Source organism: Cuculus canorus, chromosome 20, assembly GCF_017976375.1.
Source record: "Cuculus canorus isolate bCucCan1 chromosome 20, bCucCan1.pri, whole genome shotgun sequence".
NCBI classification, from domain to species: Eukaryota; Metazoa; Chordata; class Aves; order Cuculiformes; family Cuculidae; genus Cuculus; species Cuculus canorus.
Genome location: NC_071420.1, coordinates 6,554,244 through 6,577,768, shown reverse-complemented (window position 1 = coordinate 6,577,768; position 23,525 = coordinate 6,554,244). Strand labels below are relative to the sequence as shown.

At 44.4% G+C, this 23,525-nt stretch overlaps 1 protein-coding gene across 7 annotated transcripts in view; it reads right to left on the bottom strand.

Moving 5' to 3' along the window:
* The window catches only part of CUX1 (cut like homeobox 1), a 253,548-nt gene that overhangs the window by 135,539 nt on the left and 94,484 nt on the right, over positions 1 to 23,525 (bottom strand). For all 7 annotated transcript variants that reach the window (XM_054085416.1, XM_054085410.1, XM_054085411.1 and 4 more), the window contains exons 3-4: positions 16,175 to 16,222; positions 5,867 to 5,945 (exon numbers count right to left, since the gene is read on the bottom strand). In XM_054085416.1, the coding sequence (XP_053941391.1) occupies positions 5,867 to 5,945; positions 16,175 to 16,222 (127 nt within the window). The remainder of the gene's footprint in view (positions 1 to 5,866; positions 5,946 to 16,174; positions 16,223 to 23,525) is intronic.

The following is a 23,525-nucleotide window of genomic DNA, read 5'->3' as shown; positions in this document are numbered from 1 at the left end:
CACGACAAAAGTTCCCCGTGACAGCACCTGCCGAGGCTTGTGGGGTTAAGTGACACGACGCAAGATGGTACACAGCCAATTTGACCACACGCATATGGATCCCTCACCAGAACACTGTTCTTTGATCTTGTAGGCTGTTATTTAAAACATCCTTTATTCACCTACCAACTCTAGATCGGCTGCTGCCGAAAGATGCTCTGGACCTGCCCCAGATCATGAGACGCATCTCTGCCCCAGTGTCCAAAAAAGTCATGTACGGCAGAGTAAATGATTGACTCCTAAACGAATTACACTCTCGTTTCTTGTGTTTTCAAAGAAGTCACCAATATAAAGGCTCAGAAAAGGCTTTAATATTAAAAGTGGGGTATGCATAATTGGTGGTACAATATTTGATGGCACTACGATGTGACAGCCAAAATGAGACCTAACGAGATACAGGAGAAACCACAGTAACTGAAAATGCTCCAGCCTGACTGTCAATATTCCTGTGGTGGCTGGAGACACTGGAATTTACTGCATTTACACTGAGCTCAGAGCAAAGCAAAGGACAGCTACAGAACATCACTTGTAGTCTACATTTCATTTCTCCTACTTTGAGAAGATGAAAAGAAATAAGAACCCTTCCACTACATGTGAAAGCATGCCTGGTGCAACCATTCCCTCTTCCCCCTAAAAGCTTCTGAACAGCCTTAGCTCGAAATCCTCCGAAAGCTGGGGGTTATTCTAATTCCAGTTCACATTCCTTGAACCGAGAAAGGGGAAGTCCAGCGTTCCCCATCACATCCACGGTTTGCCCCTTGTGCTCCAAACACGCGGCACCGCTCCGGTCACAAGGTCAGGGCTGCTCCGGCTCTGCTCCCTGAAGAAGCCACTTTTCAAGGGTGCTGCCATTACCACCTCCAGGCGAACACAACCACTGCCCGCACTACCACTTTTATACGACACATTCTTCCTGCTTCTATTTACTGCATCCTTCCCCTTATCTGTGCCTCCTCTCTTCCTTCCGTGCCTCCAGCCTACCAAGTAAAATAGGGCTTGACAAGCACACAATAAATTTTTTAAAGTGTGTGCTTTAGGGATATTTCTTCCTTCGAATATTTATTCCAGCTTTTACAAAGGAATTTATCCAATTATTAATTCAACGAGAAAAATGAAAGAAAAAAGTATGCGAGCAGACAAGCCCGATTTCAAGCCACATGTTCAGGTAATAGAACTATTTTTAGTTATTTTGACATCCGCTCAAAACCCGAGGATAAAGTGAATGAAGGCTGAAGATGAGAACTAGCTGGGACTCTGAGCTTCATCCGACAATGACTACGGAACGCTAACAGTGTGCACTCACCCTGTGCGGATCCCAACCTGTAGTTTATGTCCTGCCTCTGAATTCAAACCCCAGAGGGAAAGAGGCTGAAGTGATCACGAGCTACTCTGACATTCCTTAGTGCTGGACTGCCCCTCGGCTGGAGCAGCATCCCAGGCGATTCCGACTGCCCTGGAAAACACCCCGGCAGCAGCCGCTGAGCCTACCAAACACCGCTCAAGTTCTCCCAGCTGCAGCCTGGACTTGAACCTCTTTGCTTATCGCCCTCTTGGACATCTCTGCACATGGGAAAAAAAAAATCACCCATTGGAAAAAGCAAGCCCTGTGCAGGGCAGTTGGAATTCCCAAGGCTGAACTGCAGCCATCTATAAATAAAGCCACTCCATGTGATGGTGGGTGCGTGGCGAACTCCCCTGGACGGAGCCTCCTCGTCCTGCAGCCCCCAGGGCAGGGGCTGCCAGTTATGACAGCAAGGAGTAAGGGCAGGATCAAATTTCCACTTCGGCCATCTTTCATTGTTATTGCTTCCCATTGTTTTGACAGGACACATCTAAAACCAATATATATTTCTCCTGTTTACCCTCTCCGTTATTTGACGCTTTCCTTAAACAGTGGGTTCTCAGAGCTAAAAGCCACACCATACGCGTTAGCATCAAACTTGTGCAAATCTGATCACACAGAGACCTGTGAAGTCTCCAATAAAAAATAACGTACCCCCTCCTTTTCACGCTGGAAGAGTAATTGAGTTTCTTGATGAGAAAACGCCCATTAAGCAGAAATTATACCATTTATGGCTTAGTGCTAGAGGGCTGCACGGTCTCCTTCAGACTGAGAGCTCAGATTTCGTACTGACCCACTCTGATGCTCAAACGCGTACATGCTGAAAAAGCACAATGCTTTCTCCTATTATATCCACAGAGGGAATAACTGGGATGCAGTGCTGTGCCTCAGCACAACGGCGTCACGGAGGAGCAGGAGAGGGCTGGGATGGGCTGTGCTGGGTGCCAGGGTGGGCATCCTGCACCCACGGCTGGGGACCCCAATCCTCCCCGGAGTGGGACAGCGAAGAGACCAACGTTCCGGGTACTCCTCTTTACTGCAAAAGACACGTAATCAGCTTTTAGAGGCACACGGGCACTGAATCCAAACTCAGTTTTGCTGCCACACTGAAACGGCAGTCTCTCTTTAAAGGCAGGATTGTTTCCTCTCTGCCTACACCAGAGCTGCGCTTCACAGGAGCAACGCTGCAAGCTGAGGGAATCCAACTCCGGCGTTGTAATCGCACAGTAATACAGACACAGCGTAAAGAGAAACTCGATTGAATCCGCTCATCCAAACGCTGTCACCTGGCAGTTGCTCTGGTCCCCACATTTCAACTTCAACTGAAAATTGCAGTAAAACCTGAAGCAGTGAACATCGTTCCTTTTTAAAAGAAAAAAAAATTACAATCTACTAGTTTTAACGTCAACACTTTCAAAGCTTAAGAAAACCAAAATTACTACTAAGCCAATTCTGCAAGGCAACCCTGCTCTCCGAACACACGACAGGGTTCCAATTTTACTTCTGGTGTTTGCAAGATTAAGACCCTAAAAGCCAAGGGTGCTAACACTATCCACTTATTTTATAGAACTAAAGGAAAGAAGTCTTGAACAGATGGAAGAAAGCTCCTCCAAACGCAGACCCAGCCTCTCTTTACTTCAAAATAAATCTATTCACATTATTTTTAAAGGTAAGTTGTGACAACCTTGTTGATTAGCGCAATTCATGTGGCAGCATTCACTTCTCCCTGGCTCTCTACTGCATACTGAAAATAAGGCAATTAAAGGAGAAAATTAATTCCATTAATTAAAAATGTTCAGTCTCGAGCAAGACAGAATGATCTGAGTGAGAATTACAGCTGTATAAATGTACGTAAAACAAAACATTTTCCTTGATGTGCACTTTTCTTTAGGAAGGATAAATTTTGCAGCACAATCCAATGATGATGCTATTTTAACAGTATCACAAAGTTGGAGAGAGAGATGAAAAGGTCTGGTTTATCTTTTAAAGAGAAAAAGCCTGATATACGTAGGAAAATTTACAAGTGAAATACCAGCCTTCCCACAAATTCCTCGCTGGTGAGTGCGAGCGAAAACTCCTCAAGTCAGGCAAGAAAATCATTAAAGTTAGCTGAATCCATAAAGCACCGAAGCTGGAGTTTCAATACAGATCATTTTATAGTAAAATTAAAATAGAAGTCTTTTTTAATTATATAAAGAGCGCACATTATTACTGAGGAGAGGAGAACATGTCTTCCTCAAGAACCATTAAATTTGCTGCTGGGAATCAAACTTCAGCTGTGATTATTATATAGTCCTTGAAAGGATATTGGGAGTCTGATAAAATTGCACCCTCGTCGTGTAACAGTGATGCTTAATGCTAAATAACCACTCGGCAGCATTCCAGTCATAGCTTTCCCAACACATCATAGCTCCCTTCTCACTCGAAAAAGAAAACACAGAAGGATTTTGGAGCTAAAAGCGTACCTAAATATTTGAAATAGCGAATGGACAGGTCAGCAGATACGGGACGCCACCCAACAACACCGGGTAAATGAATACTGGTGGTCTTTTATACAAAAGGAAAGCCCTCCATGGACATATACCCAATGTAAACGACCGCATACGACGTGAAGGGAATTAAAAAACTCAGTACATGAAGCAAGCCCCAACTGCATAAGCCTAACTCATCCCTATCGCCTCGTCCCGAACACCAGTGCTGTACCTTCCTACTGGCCGTTTTGTCTTTGTTGCAGCATGTGTTGTACACAGTAAGTGTCACGCCTGCACATAGTGATGGGAGCCCAGGTGGGCTTCTCCTGGAGAACCAGGGATTTGCTTTCAGCTACAGCCCTACGCTCTCCGTGTGCCTCTCGGGCTGCAGACAGAGCGCAGGGGTAAAACCCACAGATATTGCCAACCCCATGGACTCCAGTACACTCACAACTCAGCCAGGCTGAAATTTTACATGCAGAAAGAATATCAAAGGAATATTTCTTTGACACATAATGTACGGCACGTGCCGGGAAGGCTGGGCAGGGGAGCGCGGGAGCTGGGAGAAGGTTTCTGAATTTTGCTCTTACATATGAAGGAAGGAGAACACTCTTTCTGCTACAGAGGAGAACCAACACAGTCCCTCACCACTGAGATCCCACAGCACGGGCGGGACAGATGTCCCACCTACTCTGGAAGGCTTTGGTGTGACCGTGCTGTTTGAATCCCAGCGCCTGTGACAACGCCAGGCTTCACAAACCAGCCTCTGTGTGAGATAACGGCAGGAAACAAGGACCCTGGCTCCATTAGGCAGGGATGGAGGGGCCACAGCTTTGCACAAGCAGACGTGCAAAGGAAGCTCTTCACCTACGGAGGGTTCCTAAGACTATGAGTAGCAAACAAGACCGCAAAAACTCTAAGATCACAGCTGATCAACCTAAAACGCAACATTTCTGAGGCAACTGTGGCTGAGGATGAGCACAGTCCCTGCATCCCTCTGTGGATGCTGCACTTAACGCAGCAGGTACCAGCCACCAGGCACTACCTGACTTCATAAATGTGAAAGCATAAAAAATACATATTAGCTCTGACAGAGCACCTGAAAAACACAGAGTTTTCAACCATTTAAGCTGTAAACAACAAACTAAGAGATTAATTTTCATTTAAAGCGTGCATGAAATGTGCCCCGTAAAAGGTAAAAGCAAGACTGTGGCGCACTCTGAAATGAGGCCTTAAAAGCCCTCAGAAGTATTAATTATACCTCAAAATCTCTCTTGAAGTATTTTGAATATTATACATAACATCAACATTTTATAAAAGTGCAAAATCATACACACACGCTGTCATCTGCCAACAGCTCCGTCAGGCTGAGACTTGGAAGCGGAGACCTGAACTCCCACTCCCTCTCGTCTTTGGGTACAGTTGCAAAACAGAAAAATCTGTTCTGATAGTGTTTATCTTCCATTAGGGAAAACAAAAAAAATCAACTCTCAAAATTAATAAGTGGACACTAGTGATGCCAAACATAAAGGAAATCAGAAAACACAGACTTTAAAGACCTTTGAATAAAATTTATGATCAAACTTAAACTGAACACTACTGAAATTTGGCAGTGATTTACTTTTCAATAAGGATTTTTGTGTGAAGGTATGCAAAATTTCATCTGTCCTTTAGCAGTATGAATATTTCTGCTTCTTGAGGAAGCTTTAAGATGGATTTTTTCCTAAAGGTCTGAACCCTCCAATAACTTACTGAGAACCACACAATACTGTAACATCAAATGACTCACACAAACATTAACATGTAAACGCAATCACCAGTTTTAAGCCAAGTCATGAAATGTGCCTTAGTTCTAGTTCTTTCCAGTTCTAGTTCTTTCTTAAAACCAGCACCGGAGCCTATCAGTTTCTGAGTCAAACCATTGCTTGTATTTCACTCATCGAAGGTAGGAAACACCTAGCAGCACTCCAACATCAACCAACAGCTCCTCGGAACAGCGAAACAAGTTGCTTACCTGGAACATCAATTAATCTCTTATAGACATTCAAGAAGGCTGCCTCTGCTTCTTTGCTTCTTTTACCCAATGCGTCGATCTAAAAGGGGTGATAAGAAAAGAAGGTTTTTAGACTTTTTCCAACATAACTCTACACTCAGAACTATAAAAATAGATGAATATATTTCATATAAAACTAGTTAATACATAAGGGAATCTGAGTGTCCTGTGTAGAGCGCTTACAGAAGCAGCCTTGTACCGAATACAATTTAATCCTACCACAGCACAAGAGCAAGGAAGCACCAATGTTTTTTATGATCACTACTGTCTGTTGTGATTCTTTAAGCCTTTATAAAGAGAATGGGATTTGCCAGAAAGTTTCCCTCCTCAACAACCATTTCCCTTTACCTCTTGCTAGCGTCTAACACGACACGGGAACCTCGTGCACGCCTGATGTCACGCTCTGCCTTTATTGGGGCATATGTCTTCTTCTATAATTTCCACTAAGCTTATAGGAGGATGAAAAAAAGGACGTATCGGGAACCCTGTAACTCAACATCAAACAAATGCGAATTTTCAGAATGCAAGTGAGCTTTCTAACAAAGCTCAGGCACAGACCTGTGGAGTCCGGACTGACTCGCACTCACGAGCCCAAGCTCAGCTCCCTTGGTCAGCTTCTCTTTGTACGCCACTCATCTAAGAAGCTGCCTGACCAGGCGACGGCAAATGCTACCGCCACAATCTGTTATTTTCCTACAAATCTGTATTTTCATCCAAAATCTTATTTTACAAGGAAAGGCAGCTATATGTCTCTGAGAATATTTATTCCACAGCAACCTTTACTGGGAAACACGTATTTTCCTGACAGAGGATTTACAGCTACTAAATATTAACAAAACCCAACCAAACCCCACAACTGAGTCCGTTGAATTAATACGCTACAGCCAAAAGAGACAGAAAGGGAAACAGGAAAGCCTGACATGGTTCTTGGGCAGCTTACCGACAGCAGGAAACCAAGAGTATGGAGATTATCGTTCCCATGTTTTAATAAGCAAGAAAGGATCTGAGGAACTACAGATATAAAGGCCCGATATAAATTCTTCGGTGGATTCGAAAAGCAGTGAATATTATGAAACCATTTTAAGGTGCGTACGTCAACACAGACTAAAAAAGGAAGGTCCTGTCTGAAAAACGTCCTTGAATTCTTTCAGTGAGTTATTGATTTGGGAGATAAGGCAGAAACAATGGACAGAGTTTACTCTGTGTTTCAGGAAAGTATCCAATATTCCGTTACATGAGAGGGAGATTTGCAGAGCTGCCACCAAGCTGCCCGGCCGCAACTATCCGCAGCGCCACGGCACGGGCAGCGAGGGTGCTGGGGGACAGAAGAGGGTGGGAGAAAGAGAGATAAGGAGAAGGGGGCTGTGCGGTCAAGCCTGTGCCACTCCTCTTTACTTGGTACAAAAATGACTTTGTGAAGGGAAGGATTTTGTGCAGGGAACCAAGCTTACGATCTTGATGACTAAAATACTGGCAGGAGCGAGCCACAGAGTGCAGAACGGCACGTGAGGTTCCAGACCAGTCTGATGGCTGTAAGTGACTGGTAGACATCATTACAGAGAGGATTAAGGCTGGAAAACCAAAGGACAAGGACAACTGGAGAAAACAGATCGGAGCACATTGAACAGCGTATAAAACGAGGAAAGACTCAAGAGGAGGAAAATAAGGACAAGAGAGCGTCTGCACAGCGTTTGGCAGCAGCAATGAAACACTGTGAGATGGGAGGAGAGGCGGTGAAGGAACAGATTACCCTAACCCAACCCAACCCTGTATTTAGAGAAAAAGAACAAATTCCTGCTTTGCTGACATACCCCAAAGTCTGGATGAATTTAAATAGGTTGGTGGAGAAGTAGGTTGGTAGAGGTGCAGCATAACTGAAACTTGACCTGTTTGTAACTTATTCCTATCAATTAAAAATAAAGAAAGACGATAAACAAGCAGCAAAGGCCAAAACGATGGAGGATGTGGAGTGCAGAAATGAATTGGCCAAACTTGGCTTTTAGGGTTTCCCAAGAAAGGCTACAGAAAGGCACTGGAATCACACCGGACATGAGACGTGCCGGAGCGCAAGAGATTGATGGTTGTGAATAACCCGCTTATTAATTTGAATTCAAGCAGTCACAGATGGACCGATGCTCATTAGGGAACGGGAACGTCAGTAATTTGGTTAGAACATTTTCACACACAGAGTATTTGAAATTAGGATAGGGCACAAACTGCCGAAGGCAAAGAGGCACTGGGCAGAGGAAATCAGTGCTTGGGACTCTCGAGCATCACCCACAAAGGGGCGAGGACAGAGGGGCAGCCAGCAGAGCGACTCTGCTGTTGAGCTGCATCATGGAAAGCAGATTTTGAGGGCCAACGCACACCATATGTCAGACTTCTGGACTTCAGCGTTCCCACACACAATCTTCTCTCACTGCTGCTCAGCAGAGCACAGCCAAATTTAAATTACTATTATTAAATATAATTAGCATAACAGAACTGATTCTGTACTGTACTTTGAAAAAAATCATTTGCCCCTTTTAAGAAAACCGAAGCATTTAAAATGTTTGCATTTCTGTGAAATAACAGGAGGGATTTGTTTTCCTATTACCTTTTTTTTTATGTTTTAGTAAAGGGAATTTGTACTTATATCCCCCTAAATTATTATAAAAAGTCTGGTTTATTCACTCCTCACCAGTTATGCAGTGATTGAAATATAAACCAGAAATGAAAAAATATCTTCCAGGGAGATCGGAGACTTTCTGATGGAAGCGGTTTGAAATCACAAAAACTTACACACCTTCCCCCGTCCAGATTCAGAACCAGAATTCCAAACAATCTCACCAGGCAGAAAGATTCTTTTAACGTTTTAGTTGTTAAAAAAAAAAAAATCAATAAATCAAGCAATCTGTCCAGGTTGAAGTTCTATTAAAAATCAGTGCTGCTACTATTTTATATCTTAAAATAAAAGCCCCTGACAACTTTAACCGGAATAAGACAATGAAGTATGGACAGCTTCCAGCTGTGTAGGGAAATAAGGAAATATAGGATGAAAAATACATCAAAAATAGCAAAATGTAAATGAAGTCCAGAGCCAGCGGAAACAGCACTGAAACGGCACCAAAGTTCTTGGAAGTTCACGCAAAACTTTTCAAATCCAAGTAAAACTGGTTCGGGAGCTGACAAGGATGAGCTGCAGGCACCTCACATTAGAACAGTTGAACTACGTTATAAAACTCTTGCTGAACATTTTTATTTGACACTAAAAACTTCAGGGACCCTGAAAGAAGTCAACTTATAATTACACCAGCGCAGTCTTGACATGAGCTTAGCTCCAAGTCTTAATTTATCCAAACCAGGCCCCATTATGTCTTCCCTGCGCAGAAAGAAACAGCAGTGACCTCTGTGTTCCCCACCACCCCCAGAAACATATGTTCACTTTTAAGTCTTGGCATACGATTTGTCTTGATAATACCACTGGTGCTGTACTGGGATAACAGGAATGAGACACCAGGAATCCTCCCTCTCTAGCACACTCTTCATCTCTACGCTGACATTATCCATCTTTTTCTCCAGGTCAAGTGTTGTGATGAGTTGTTGCTCGTGGTACCAAGCTCATCCCAGATGCCCTTCCCCTCTGCGATTCCCTCTCCAGCTTGCCCGTGAAGACTCCCCCCTTGGTCTGCTTCCATTCTCCCTTGCCAGAATCGCAGCCAGCTGCCCGATCCTGCCCGCACGCTGCTCCTGGAGCACGGGCAGCCTCTTTTAGGAACACCTGGTCACACTCCGGTATCTTCTGTGCCTGGCTAAAATCAAAATATCATCAACAGAAACAATGAGTTTCTCTCCATTCAGGCAAGGGGCACAAATCCGACCTTCTGAGTCAGGGATGATGCTGAATGTCGCTGTCGCTGTGCCCCTTTCCTTTTCAGCTATGGCCATTGAGCTCAAAAAGATAAAAGCAAAGTCTGTGGCTTTATTTTGGAGCCCGCCACTGCCTATGCGTAAGAAGTTTTGGCACCGCAGTCTGATCTCCACTGCCTCCCGAATCCTTGGATCCTGCATCCAGGTTTGCAGAGTGGGCTGCCCTCCTCAGCTGCACGGTTGCATTTCTCAATTTATAGATGAAACAGGAAGATAAAGCTCTTCACGAGGAAGCTGGGACTGCCGGATGCCGGCACATTCTGCACTGACGCTTACATTCTCAGAGCAGATTAACACATTTGCAGACCAGGTGAGCAGCGCACGGCCACGGTGTGCTGGTCCTGACAGAGTAGCTTTGGACCAGCCAGCACGGCGGTGCTCTCCTTCTGGTTTTAGACAACTTGGCATCCCAAAGGCAACTCTTTAGTGAAGGGATCACAAAGCTTTTGGTGTCTGTGTTGCATCACAAAGCACTGGCAGTTGACTTGCAGTACAATGAACCACACACCAAGTGCCCCACACACGAGCTCTCACATAACCACGCTAAAGAGGAATTCTGTAGTCCCAAATCTACTGATCCTCATTGTCCTTCGGTTGCAACGCTCAATCTCATTAGCCACCTTCACAAGAAGGTCTTTTACTCTCCTGTGCCCAATTTGGAACTAACTCAGCAAGTAAAACGAAACTACTTAAAACAGAAGTTATTTTCCTGTTCTGATTAAATAGATAAATAAATAGATGCCTTAGCGAGACCCTCCCCCCTCACTCACACAGCTCCCTTACACATCTTTGGCTGCACTGCTTTGCATCACAAAGTTTATTCATTTGTCTTCAATTACTCTGAGCTACCGAAATGCCATTAACAACTGCAAGAAACATATTAAACAAAGGGAAAAGCAGGATAACAACTCATTAACACACATTATTTTAAGCCGTGCTACATTGCTGGACTCAAACGGCAGTTACGGCGTTATTAATGCTACGCAATGGCATCGGTCTTTCTTTGAAGCCGCTACAATAGAGGTTGGCTGCTCTTAACTCTGATCCAGCCCCTCCGTCGCGCGGTGCTTGGTGCTCCACAGCCTGCTTGAAGCGTGTGGGCCAGGAGGCACGCGGGGTACGCACGCGGTTGGCTCGTCTTCCCTTTCTTAATACCAACAGAAATCTACATTAACAAATTAATTAATAAAAATATAACATCATAATTTTTCAAATTAAGAAAAGTATACACTTCATCATCCCAGTTCATTTATTTTATACTATTTTTTTTTTCTCTTTGCTGCAATTAAAAGATTTTGGAAGCAAAATTAAAATGAAATGATTCCTGTGCATCTGCTTAAAGCATATGGTGTGTGTTTTAGCTGTGCTATAAATTCTTTAACTGAAATAAGGACTCCGGAGTGGATACAACACCAAGCTGTTTAACAAGGCTGCTGGGGCGCGGTGCAGTGGTTCGCTGCCAGTTCCCTGCCTGCCACGCCACTTGTTGGTTTAAGCTGAAGTTAAGAAGAGAGCTTTAGGCAGGAGTCAGATCCTTCCATCTTCCAATTCTCTTTCCCTCCGCTGTGAAGCAGCTGCAACCTTGATCCCCTGAACCCTTCTCCTCTCATGCCCAGATAAATCCTGATTTTCCCAGACAAACCACGCCGCTGCCCCTCAAGGAGAGCCCAGCTCCCTCAAATCACAGGACAGGGCAGAGCAGCCTGTGCTATTCCACATCACCTCCAGCGTCCCGGCAGGAGAAGAAGCCACTCGGCAAAGTGTGTGGGTGCTTTCACCTGTGCGTCAGCCTCTCCTCCTGCCGCTCTGAACACTGACCTAGAACCCACAATCGCTCTCCTCCCTTATGGATGATCCAAACTGTTGTTGAAGTGTTTTAAAAATTAGGGCAGAGGAATTCTTGCAGGAATGACTCATTAACTGCCGCTGTGCAAAATCCACCTGCATGTCAGTACCAAAATGTAACCTTTCACTAATATTTTACACTGACTTTGCCCTCCTGCTTCTCTATTACAGCAACGCAAGACAAGACATTGGCTTTTAGAAAGCCTCACAGACATTTTGTAACAAATACAAGAATAATTCTGTATTTGGAGGAGCAGGGACTGGATCATAGTGGGACTCGGCAGGATTCCTCCCATCCCTATTCCTTCCAGCACCCTTCAAGCTCTTGTTTTTGAACAGGATGAGAAGATTCTCCTGACACTGCGAACTGAAACAGTGCTGCCTGCCTGAATTTTGCATAAATAGTTTCCCCCCACTATAGCATTTCCCCCACTGCTAGCATTTCACCCCAACGCGTGGCAGCGGCTCGATACAGACAGCCCACCAGCTGCCAGCAGAAACTTCAGCACGTTGTCAATTATATAAAAATAAGAGGATTTGGGCTGATCCTCTCCAAAGTTGCCCTGGTAGTAACTGCCGACTGGATGGGATGGAGAAAAACGTGCAAGAGCTCCAGAAACGCGCAGGGTGCTTCTTGCTTGCTCCTGGTAGTGTCTGCGAGGTTTGGGACCTTGCTCGTGACCCCGATAGCTGAGGTTTGTCCCAGGAAGCTATCAACAGGGAAAGGAGAAAAAGGTACATATGGGACCGGCGGCTCTGGCTGTATCCAAGAGTTTCAACAGCTCTGTCCATCAGTCTGCGGCTCAGCGCCTCTGCTCTTGGGGATGTTTTCGACCCAACAGCGTGCAGCAGACATCCTCCACGCTCATCAGCATCTGCCTTCGAGATGCTGAAGTGTATTTAAATCACCTTCCTCAGGAAAGATGTTGTTTAAACTGCAATCAAGCCAGCCAAAAATAAATAAATAATCGTTTATGCACTTGTGTAAACAAAGCAGGGGAAGGCTGCCGAACGCTGCTACCCCGAAAGCCAGCCGTGTGCCTCTCCTTCCCCACCAGTGCCAGGAAACAAAGCCAAGACAGAGCAGAAAACCATCCCCACGGTCCTGGTCCACGAAGGAGACTACCCACCACCCACGCCCCATGGAGGGGACACTAAAAGAAAACAATTACCCAAGAAAAATGTTAAATTTACTCTGTTTTTTTTTACACGGAGTGGTTCAGAGGGACTTGCATTGCAGAGCAGGCAAGCTCCGCGCCTAAACCAGCCCGGCGCGCGCTCTGAATGTTGATGCCTCCTGTTGACTTCCCCAACACAGAGCAATTTGTAATAGCTTTGCCACGCTGTTGTTTTCAAAGCTCCTGCTACATCACAAGCATTTATTTCTGACCACAAAATTACATTTATTCAACAGAAAGCAGCTCAGGGTCTTTAAGAGGTTAACTTCTGGAGTGCTTGGCTGCTCTCCAGCCTCTGTACGAGAATCAGCCCTAACGCAACAGCGCACAACAGCACCCCGGCTCGCCGTGATTAATAGAGTGCTGAATACGCTGCTTTCCACATCCACACACTTTTCATTCCCTTGCTTCCATAGATCATGGACTTATCCTCAAAATATCTGACTGAAATTGAATTTGGCTTCTCTCTCAACCGTTCATTTCCTATGTTATGCAAGGTTATATCCTTTTCTGCATGAGCAGAACCAAACCAGCTGCAGCTTTTGAGAAGAAAATGTGTTTTCAATTATGAAGCTGGCCTGGATATTGAACCACAGTTCTACTGCTACCCTAATTGAGCCATCATGGAGCGAACCTACAGGAAAGAAATTGTATTAATTAGGTTTGTAAATTTAACATAAGGAAATCAAAGGGGGTAGAAAATAAAAGATGAATCAGTTCAGGAATATGCCTTCAAAAAGCAGAAGGGAAGTGGGTCTGAAGTTGTTCAGGCACACACGTTATTAGAGCACTCATTCAAAGCGTGATTAGTGGTTCCAGCACACCAAATGGATTTGCAACTCCTGTTGTGTGCCTATGGAAAATTATTAAATTATTCTACTGACCAAATTAATGGTTTCAAGAGCTATTCAGCTAAGTGGGGAGCCGGAGAGGTCTCATCAGATGGCAAAATCCTTAGAAGAACTTGCTTTGGGAGAAGAATATGAGAAATGGTTCGCACAGAAAGAAGTCCAGTGCATTGCATTGGAGTGTGTGCCTTAAAGGGCTCTCCAAATGCAGGACTACCACAGTGCAGCTATGCCACATGAAAAGAATGCTAATGACCTCAGGAAATCCTTTCCCAGCCTTAAAATATCTATTTGATGACTTCACAAATAGGGATTCCAACATTAGATTTCCACACCACAACTTCAGTTCTATAAATGAGCACTGCCCAAGAACATAACTTTTCCTTATTTTAAGATTTCACGTAAAAACACCCATCCGCTGCCATAAAAGTGATAACACAACGACCTGCTCGGAACCCGGCTTACGTACATGGGTGCTTGAAGGAGCACCCGGCCAACTTGCAAACGGTAGATAATCATGTTATGACTGAATGACAAAGCTCATTAGGATTTTGGATTCTGCCCTGCATTTAGCCCAGCACTCGGTGAGCAAACTATTGGTAAGCTGCACCCTTAATGCAGCAGTTAATGGTATGCAAAACAACAACAAAAAGAGATTTAAGATAGAAACAACAGGAATTTTACATCTCTTAAATCAATGACTCTGAACTTTGTTCCTGGGTGCCTATTCACACCTTTCAGACCTGAAATCTTCCAGGAGCAGCTCACTCCCTGTTCCTCCTCCCGGTTCACATCCTGTGGTTATTGTACGGTGTAAGCAAAAGGTCGCTCTGCCACGACCTCCCCGGACATCAGGCACCATGGCACAGGCAGCAATCAGCTGGGCAAAGTGATCCTACGGAGCTCGCGGCTGGGTTGGTGTCTGCCCATCTGCACTATGTACTGAGCCATCGCGGGGACAGTCTGATGGGGCATCTCCAGGGGAAGTGAAAAGCCTACACGCTTAACACAGCTTATTCTGGAGCTACCTGGAGCATTCACCTCACGATCTTCCACAAAGCCAGCCGTAACAATAAACAGACACCAGATCTATAGACTGAACAATAAAACAACAGCAGAGGCTACTATGCTCACTATTTTGATTTGTCTCCAAAACAAGACACAGTCACTACATCTGTCATCAAATACCACAATTCACAGTTTAATGTTCTGCATTTATGTAGCCACTCATGATTAGTTCAGGGGTTTTTAGGTTTCTAAACCCTCGTCTAGATTAGGGAGGCTGGAATCACCAGCTCAGAGACGCAGCAGCACAATCTTGTAAGGTATTAGAGCTTCATTTACGTAAGAGGCGATTTCTGCCAAAATATTTTACTCTCGTACTTTGGGAGGCTGAATTTATCCCAGTGTAAACGTCACTGTTACATCAGTGAGGCAAAACTACAGAAGAGGAGCCTGCGAGAGCCACGCCAAGGTAACAGAGAGCTGTCTCCAAGGCAAGATCTCATGTGAGAATCTGCCTTCACTGTACTCAAATTTGGGTTTATAATTCTTATTGGATCCTCAGACATCTCCTTCACTAAGGAACAGTGCTGAAGGGACATGTGCACTTTTCAGTCAGTGCACTGCAAGCTTGAAATTAAAGTGAAAAGGTTTTAAGAACACTGCAATCCTCTCAGAGCAATTTTAAAAGTGTAAATTTCCATTGGCAAATGGACTCGCACGAGTCACTCTTTGTTCTCACAAACTGCTATCAGATACATCAAGGACAAAGTTGTCCTATTTATTTATTTATTTCTAGCAATACTTGGAAAATTCAGTTGTAAAATAAATCCTGCCTGGCTGAAGCACTCGTGGGAAATGAACGCTCAGTGCTGTCCACAACTCAAAATGTAAAACTCTGTCACTGGACCAGCTGCCCTTCGCTACAGAAATTCTTCAGAACAACAACAGCCGGATTTTAAACTTGCGATCAGTCTAATCATGTTTCTTTGTGGAGTGGTGTGAAGAAAACTCAAAGTAAGACCCAGCGCTAGAGCTGTGAACGCTTTCTGTTAGATTTCCACCAAACATCGGCCAATTTAAGGACTTCCACCCAGCCCTCTAGGATACATTTTTTACAGCTGAAAAGTGAAAACTACTTGTAGCATCTTCCTATTTTTGTATATGCACATTACATTGCATTCATTAGGCATTTAAACCATCCAGTCACTAAGGCGTAATGTGCTAGACGTGCCATCTGGGTCACGCGATGTACGCGTACGCTCAGGTACGCTGGATGCAGAGCGATTTGACCAATTCAGCTTGTCCAGCACAAACCCAGCGAATCCCACACGTATCCTTCACACAGCACAACGTAGCAGGGCTGAGCCCTGGCTGTGCGCTCTGCTCGAGCGCTCTGCACCCCCCCAGCCACGCTGAGAGGCTGCCAGCACACCAGACTCCAGTGAGGGAATATCAAAAGCACCATAAGAAGGATAAGCTCTTACCTCTCCCTGGAAACTCTTCAGTAATGGAGCTACCTGTTTGCGCAGGTCCTAGAAGACAGAAGCAAGATATTGCATCAGAGAAGTCTGAGAGGCCAAGTCATTGTCAAGTTTTTCCTAATGCTGTTTTTAGTTCTGAGACACTATTTTAATCCCTATTGCATTTTATGGGAGCTTCGACTGAAATAAAAGTATACCTAGATCCATTTTGAACAAGCCTGCATCTCCAGTTTGACACACACCTGTATCTGTTGCAAACAGTATTAATTAAGAAAGCTGCAGTGATGTTGGGTAAGCACCGAACGCCTCCGATCTCATAATTCAGTTGAAACACTAATGCGATTAGAAGTAAATGCCTCTATCTACCTCAACAGCAGCTACACCTCTGAACTTATGCCAAAGACATTTCCACGTGGAAGCTGGGCTTAGAGGAGGAAGGCAACCTTTCAACTGAGAGCTTTGTCATTCTGTACAAGGTCTATTTCATTTATTATTTTCTCAAGAGTGCTCTGACTTTGTCCCTCAGAGAACCGAAGATAGCCTCACTGAAGGAGAAGGTACTATTCGATGCTTTCTCTACAACTCAAAATTTCTTTGGAATTGCAACACGCTTAGTGGTACAAAATTCATTAAAATACCCACAGAATCAGCCTGAAAGTTTATAGCATATTTTTACCTAGCAACCAAGATAATTTAGGACAACAAATGTACATCTATCTTGTACAAAATTCTCAGTGGCTCCACTTTTGAGCTGGTTTGGGTCTAATTCCCTTACAAATTCTCGGAGTTCTCATTACGTGCACGCCTGAAGAACAAAAGCCCGTCACTCTGCGGAAGATGCTGTATTATTTGTTCACAGCCAAGAAGCTGGACCCCTGTTTTTGCCGTGGCATTGCACTGATGAGGCACAAGCAGTGACTTCAGAGCACAATTACAGCTATAAACAACTCTTTTAAGAGGTATAAACCAGGAATGTGATGCTGCACTGTTTAGGAGGGCAGGACTGACATCGGTTATCCAGGAAGAAGGTGGATTTCCCATCCTTGGAGATTTCCAAGGCCCAGCTGACAAGACTTAGTGTGGGTGCTGAAGACCTGTTTTTAAAGCCCTGTGAGATCTTGCCAGCCTCTGGATGTCCCCTCCAACCAAGAGCCCTGTGATAATCCGAGAACACCGCTCACAACCGGGACAGCCATGAACTGCTTCAGTACGCACAAAATCTTCTTCCCTCCCCACAGCCTCTCAGCTGCCCTGAACTTCATGTGAGAGGTGATAAAGAGGTCTCTGAAGTCTTTTCTCTGTATAAAAAGGATCTGTTCTGGGCCTTTCAGAAAAGAAGTTGACCCTAAGAAGTTGGGAAACTCTCTTTTCCAATGCATTTACTGTTACATCTGGGTCCTGCACCATGCTGGACATCAAATCACTCACCAGAGCACCCTCAGCCCTGGATTTAATCTGATTTTCCCGAAGGAAAAGGAGGCTTTTGAGAGAAGTGATTTTTGTCATTTAAATGACAAGTCATGCAGAGAGAGTTGGAGTGTCAGGAGTTCTCCCGCTCCCTGAGAGATGGCTCAGGGGGCCAAACGCAACTGAAGCTATCAGAGACAAACGATCAGCCAAACCTCAGCTCTTACATGGTGATTGCACTCATATACAGTTCATCTCAATCACGTTAAGGATAACGCTGTGGCTTTATAAGCTCTCTTTTCAGCACCAGAGCAAACAACGCTTCTGTTCTTAGACCAAGCCAAGCTACCTAAATGTTCCCTGCTATTTTCTGCTGTCTATTTTAGGGCAGAAAATGGGTAGACGCAGTCCTTGTGTACCATGAACATCCACAAATCACGCCTCATACCAAAGCAAACGGACAGGCTGAGCAGCTTTTCCACACTTCCAGACTGCTCTGGAGACCCAAGGGCTGTGCACAGTTTAGAGCACATTTTCTTCGTAACCTGCTGCTGATGACGTCGAAGAAAGTAACAATAAATGTCCACAGCAAAATAAATGCCCGCATTCAGGGCCAGTATTTGCTCCAGTATTTTAAATGCAACCACATACACCACGCGGGCACGGGGATGAACGACGCACACCACACCAAACAGCAGAATTGCCTTCTTCACAATGGTTTTTATTCTCTCCCCTCTCAGAAAGAGTTCATAGGCGACTTTTATAATTCCTTCCTTGGCTAAAGGGCATCAAAACTTCAGTCAGCTCGCAACAAAAGAGAAGTAAAAATAACCAGACAGGAGTCAGGAACACATATGCCTCGAGTCACCGGCTAAAACTCTGCTGGGGAGATTTATTTTTGGCAGTTTGGAAAAATTCCTCATCAGACTGTCTCAAAATATTACACTAACAGCGAATAGGATCCTACCTTCTTTGCACTAAACTGAAGAGAAAGAAGGACGTTCAGTTCCGGCCTGGGGGAATCTGTAATGTTGGTTAGCAAGGACATCGGATGATTTATTATCTGTTTGAAGTGTGGTGGCCTTTACTGCCTGGGCTGGGATCAAAACAGGAAAAGCAACCAGCTCCAGCACCCGCGAGCAGCCAGCACATCACTGCCACCAGGCAGAGCGCTTAGGAAGGGTACACGCGGCTAAGCATTAAAACAAATGATAATTTATCGACACAGATGCACTGAAATATTTGAATACTCCGGTACAATCACATTATTAGTCTGTTTTTCCATGCATCGAAATGCACGCATTCTCTCTCTCGCTCTGGGTGATTTATTGAGGCAGAGCAGTTTTCTGAAAAAGGCTCTATCACAGCCAAACCCAATATCTGAATAGAGACTATGAATTAGGGTGCTGTATCATTAGCTGAATCAAATCTGATAGCTGAACGCTAATACAGCATTTTCTCTTTACGAGAGCATAAACAACGGGTTTATATTTTGATCAAGCAGCTCCACAATAAAATCTGAATCCAAATAATTTTTAACTCTCTCTCCATTCCCATTAAAAATAACTTTATGGAAAATAAACCGGGAATAAATCTGTGGTGAAGAACTGGGCACCAAATGCATCTTTCTGACATGTAAACTAGGTTATTAATCCATCGCTGTCTCAATACACCACGTACAGGACAAAGGCCGTATCGACGGTCAGGCCACCAGCACTGTGTCTGTAATTTACTTGAGGTCTGAGGCTGCACAGCACCTTCTGATCTCCTCGCAGGCTGCTCCATCTCATTTACCTCCACAATGCTTATCTCTAAATGTCACAACAAGAGCCCTATAACCCTGGTTTGATAAAGTGGTCCAGCAAGGCTAAGCTTGACCTACACACCTTTATCATCTACAGAAATATCGTGCGCTTGTGAAATAAGACAAAACAAAAATGGGAAGATGTTCTCCCATAAACCTTCCGCATCACATTCCCATGATTTGCTCTCTGTATCGTCCACTCGGGACACGCACTGGCTGGTGAATGTCACCGTGTCTGGCAGAGGAATTGTAATGAGAAGCAGCCCAGTGGTATCAGCATCGGTGACATCATTAGCCCAGCTGTCACAACCAATTTTTGAGCTGCCTTATCACCACCGGGATGCTGCGGCTTTCCTGCCACCCTACCCTTTTGCATTTCCTTCCTTGTTAGCCCACACGCAATAAGGACCTAGCGACCGGCCCTGGCTCAGAAGCAGCTGGGTGGATGTCCTGACTGCAGACACCTTCTGATCAGAATGTATAAAAAGGAAAAACAAACAGCCCAGGACAAACCCTGATGTGTACTGACTGAGTGGGAAGGTGTTTGTCCCTGCAGCCGACATGCAGAGAAGCAGTAGCTCAGCCCCAAAAGGAGCTTTGGTGCCAAAACCTGGCGGCCTCTTTTAACAAGCTGCGTGTTGGAACCACAGAACCAAGGAATGGGTTGGCTTGGAAGAGACCTCGAAGCCCATCCAGTTCAACCCCCTGCCACGGGCAGGGACACCTCCCACTGGATCCGACTGCTCAAAGCCCCATCCAACCTGGCCTGGAACACCTCCAGGGATGGGGCAGGTGATCGTTATTTGTTCCTTGCAACTGGGAGGATGTTTCTCTGTGTGCTCTCACAGGTAGGGCTTATACACTGTCCTCTCAGCTGTTATCGCGATGCTGCAGTTCAGCTTCTCTTTCATATAAACACAGCTGAAAGGGGGAGAGGGAAAAGCAGCCAAGCATGAAGGGTTTTGGAGAACGCTGGCATCCACTTTCAAGGTGTATTTGGTTATTATATACTTCAAGGGCACAACCCGTCACTGTGAAACGCAGAAATCAGCAGGTTAACTATAATGAGCAGTAAGCAGCTCTACTGGTTAATTAGAAAGTGCCAGCAAGCCTACGCTTTTCATCCTTGGATGGGCAAACTGGTGAGTGAGTTGGGATAGCTCAATCAGACGCTTATCTCCCAATATATGAGTTTTAAATATTACTTCTTTGCACCCATAACTATGAAAAAATACAGAATAAGCGATTTTCTCCCCCGAGATCCTGGGCACACGTGACTGAAGGCGTGCCGAGGGCAACACTTGAGTCCTTTGATTTCATTAGTTCCAGCAAGTTCCACTTTGCTTTGTTCTAAAAGATACGAAACTGAAATCCCAGACAGTTGTCCAAACAGGTACTAGACAGTAGCTTAGATGACTTATTTAATTCCTAAAATATAAGGCAAATTAAATCATACGAACAAACAATTTATTGCTCAATATACACTATGATTTAATGAGATATAAAACCTCTTCTTGCTTAAGGCTGCTGAAGTATTTACTTGAAATCAAATCATTACAGAATGAATCATAATGTTATCCATTTTCTATGATCTTTTTAGTTATTTTAATATACTTACATGCCACTATTTTCACTGTACAAAAAACATCTTTCAAAGTTACACTTATAGATATGTTTCAATCTAGCACAACGATAAATAAAAAATCTTGATTTACAGTAGCAAAATGTACACCATGGTACTTTCTGCAATATTTTAGCTCACAGATCTTGTGCAAATTCCATTAGCTTTAATTATTTATTAGCAGTAGATTTAGATGACTGTTCTTGACCTATTTTTCAGAGTATGGACCCACCCAGCAAGAACTGAAAAAATATTCCATTTGTGAAAGGCAGATTTAGTGAGAGCAGACTTCAGCTTGAAGTGGAATATTAAGCAAAACCACATGCATTGTAATTCAGGGGGAGAAGTTTGCACTCCAGAAAGGTTACGAAGCAGGGCAGAACCAGCCTACAGAATAAACACTGAAAGAGATTCCTTGAAATGACATGGAATTTCACTGCTTAACCGCCTCGGAGTGTTGTGCACACAACAATCCCAGAAGGAAGGAGCTTCGGCAGCAGGCACACAGAGCAGCTTCAAGTCTTTCTTTGTAGAAACACTCTTATTTCTACCAAACTCCAAAGACCTTAAGGGTCCTAACAAGCCACAGGGAAATGAATCTGGAGTGAGCAAGCATTTGGGGCTGGTCTTGAGGTCCCTTTCCTTGGAGAGGTGCAAACCATGCCCTTCCCAGGCAGGAGGGAAACGGAGCATGGGTGAAGATGCCACCTCGCCACGCTGCCTCGGCTCTGGGACTGGCCCTTTGCTTCCAGTGCAACTGCTCACTTGCACGAGTCCTAATGGAATCCCCTTAGAGCTTCTTCCGAGTTAAAATAAACATAAAGCTAACAAGTTTACTCTGCACCTATGCAGCAACGTCTAAACAGACTGGTTACCCTCACAACTGTTTGAAAACTCAACTGCCCCAAAGCAGAACCGCTGCACCCCAGTAGCTGGATCTGTGTGTGTCTATATACACACATACACATACTATATATATAATGGAAAAAAGGATTTTTTAACTAACTTTACAAATTAATTTAGTGAACTATGCTTTTTAGGAGCAGCCTAAAGCCTGGCTGTCATTTATAAAACAGCAAGTTAACATTGGCTAGAAAAGACATTAAACAGAAACAATGCAGAACTTAAAAACTGGAGTTGCTAGGAAACAAAAAAATAGTAATTGGAACAAAAATGATTCAGGTAGACCTTCAGAAGGAGCTAATTCTAATGAAATGGAAGCCTGGTCACTAGAATTCCAGTGAGGAAAAGAAAGCATGAGATCTTCACAGCTCACCCATACTTGCAGAAAATCAAGCATCGTTTTTAACAAACCTATTAATTTAAAAGGCTACACTGGCTCATGGCCCCAGGGAGATTTTTCCTCCTGTAACAGTTTGTCTTGCTTTCTGCAGGCAACACCAAACCTACCAGAACAGACCCTCGTGATAGGAAATCACACGTCTCTGCCATCCCCGGTCAGAACTCCTCACGGGTGTAAGGAACCCCATTTGATCCAGCAGACAAGTACTGCAGAATTTCCAAAGTGCACTGGTCTTGCCAGTGGGACAACCACATGTCAGTGAACTCCAGGAATCACTGTTCTTGGGGCTCAGGCCAGTATTTCTGCACGTACAAATGATAATTACCTGGTACCAAGCAATTTGGTACCTGCAGGTTTTATTACACGAGCACATCTGTCCGATCCAACTGAAAGCAAACCAACTGCCTGGTTCTGCATCCCAATAAACAGCTTCACCTACAGCTGTCAAACCTTAACCAGAATCGCTCTGTCCCTCTAAAATCTCCATGGTTCCACAGGCTCCGTGCCCTTGCAACTGAGGTTTCCAGTGAAAAAGATCCTTATCCCTCCTCCCAAATCACATCCTGCAGAATCTCCTTCTCCAGCCACTACAGCGCTCTCATTTTCCACTCTGAAAGTCTATAGAGGAGTTCACAATGCTTCCCTGATTATTCGGAATTACAGCCTGCAGAAAAGAGGTTTCTCTTCAGTGTAAAATGGGGGACTTCTGAAAAAAGGTAATTATAATTATGAGTCTTAAAAAATTAACGTGTCTAATGAGAAGCTAATGACACAGGCCATGACTCTGCAGAAAACGCATCTAAGTACTGCGGTCCAATTAACACCACCAGTTCAAAAACAGGCTAATGCTTCACGTGGTGGATTGAAACAGAGGAATATTTAATGTGCAACCATAATTGCACCTGTAATTTTCCACCACGAGCAGAGCAGTGTCTGAATCAGGGTGCACCCTACCCCAACATTCGGTCTCACCTCCTGGGATGATGAAATCAGAAACCCGGGTGCTCTCTGGCAGCGCTGCGCTGAGATGGGGGTTTGTCCTCGGTCTCACGGAGAAGATGGTTAGGACTACTCAGAAATCATCAATTTACTTTGCATAAATAAAGTAAGAGTACTAAAAACCATTTGTGTTTTAAAGCATGTTATTGGTCAACTGGAAGGATTTCCAAAACACAAGTATCTCGCATTAAAGTCAGGCTGCGTCCACAAAGAGTAATTC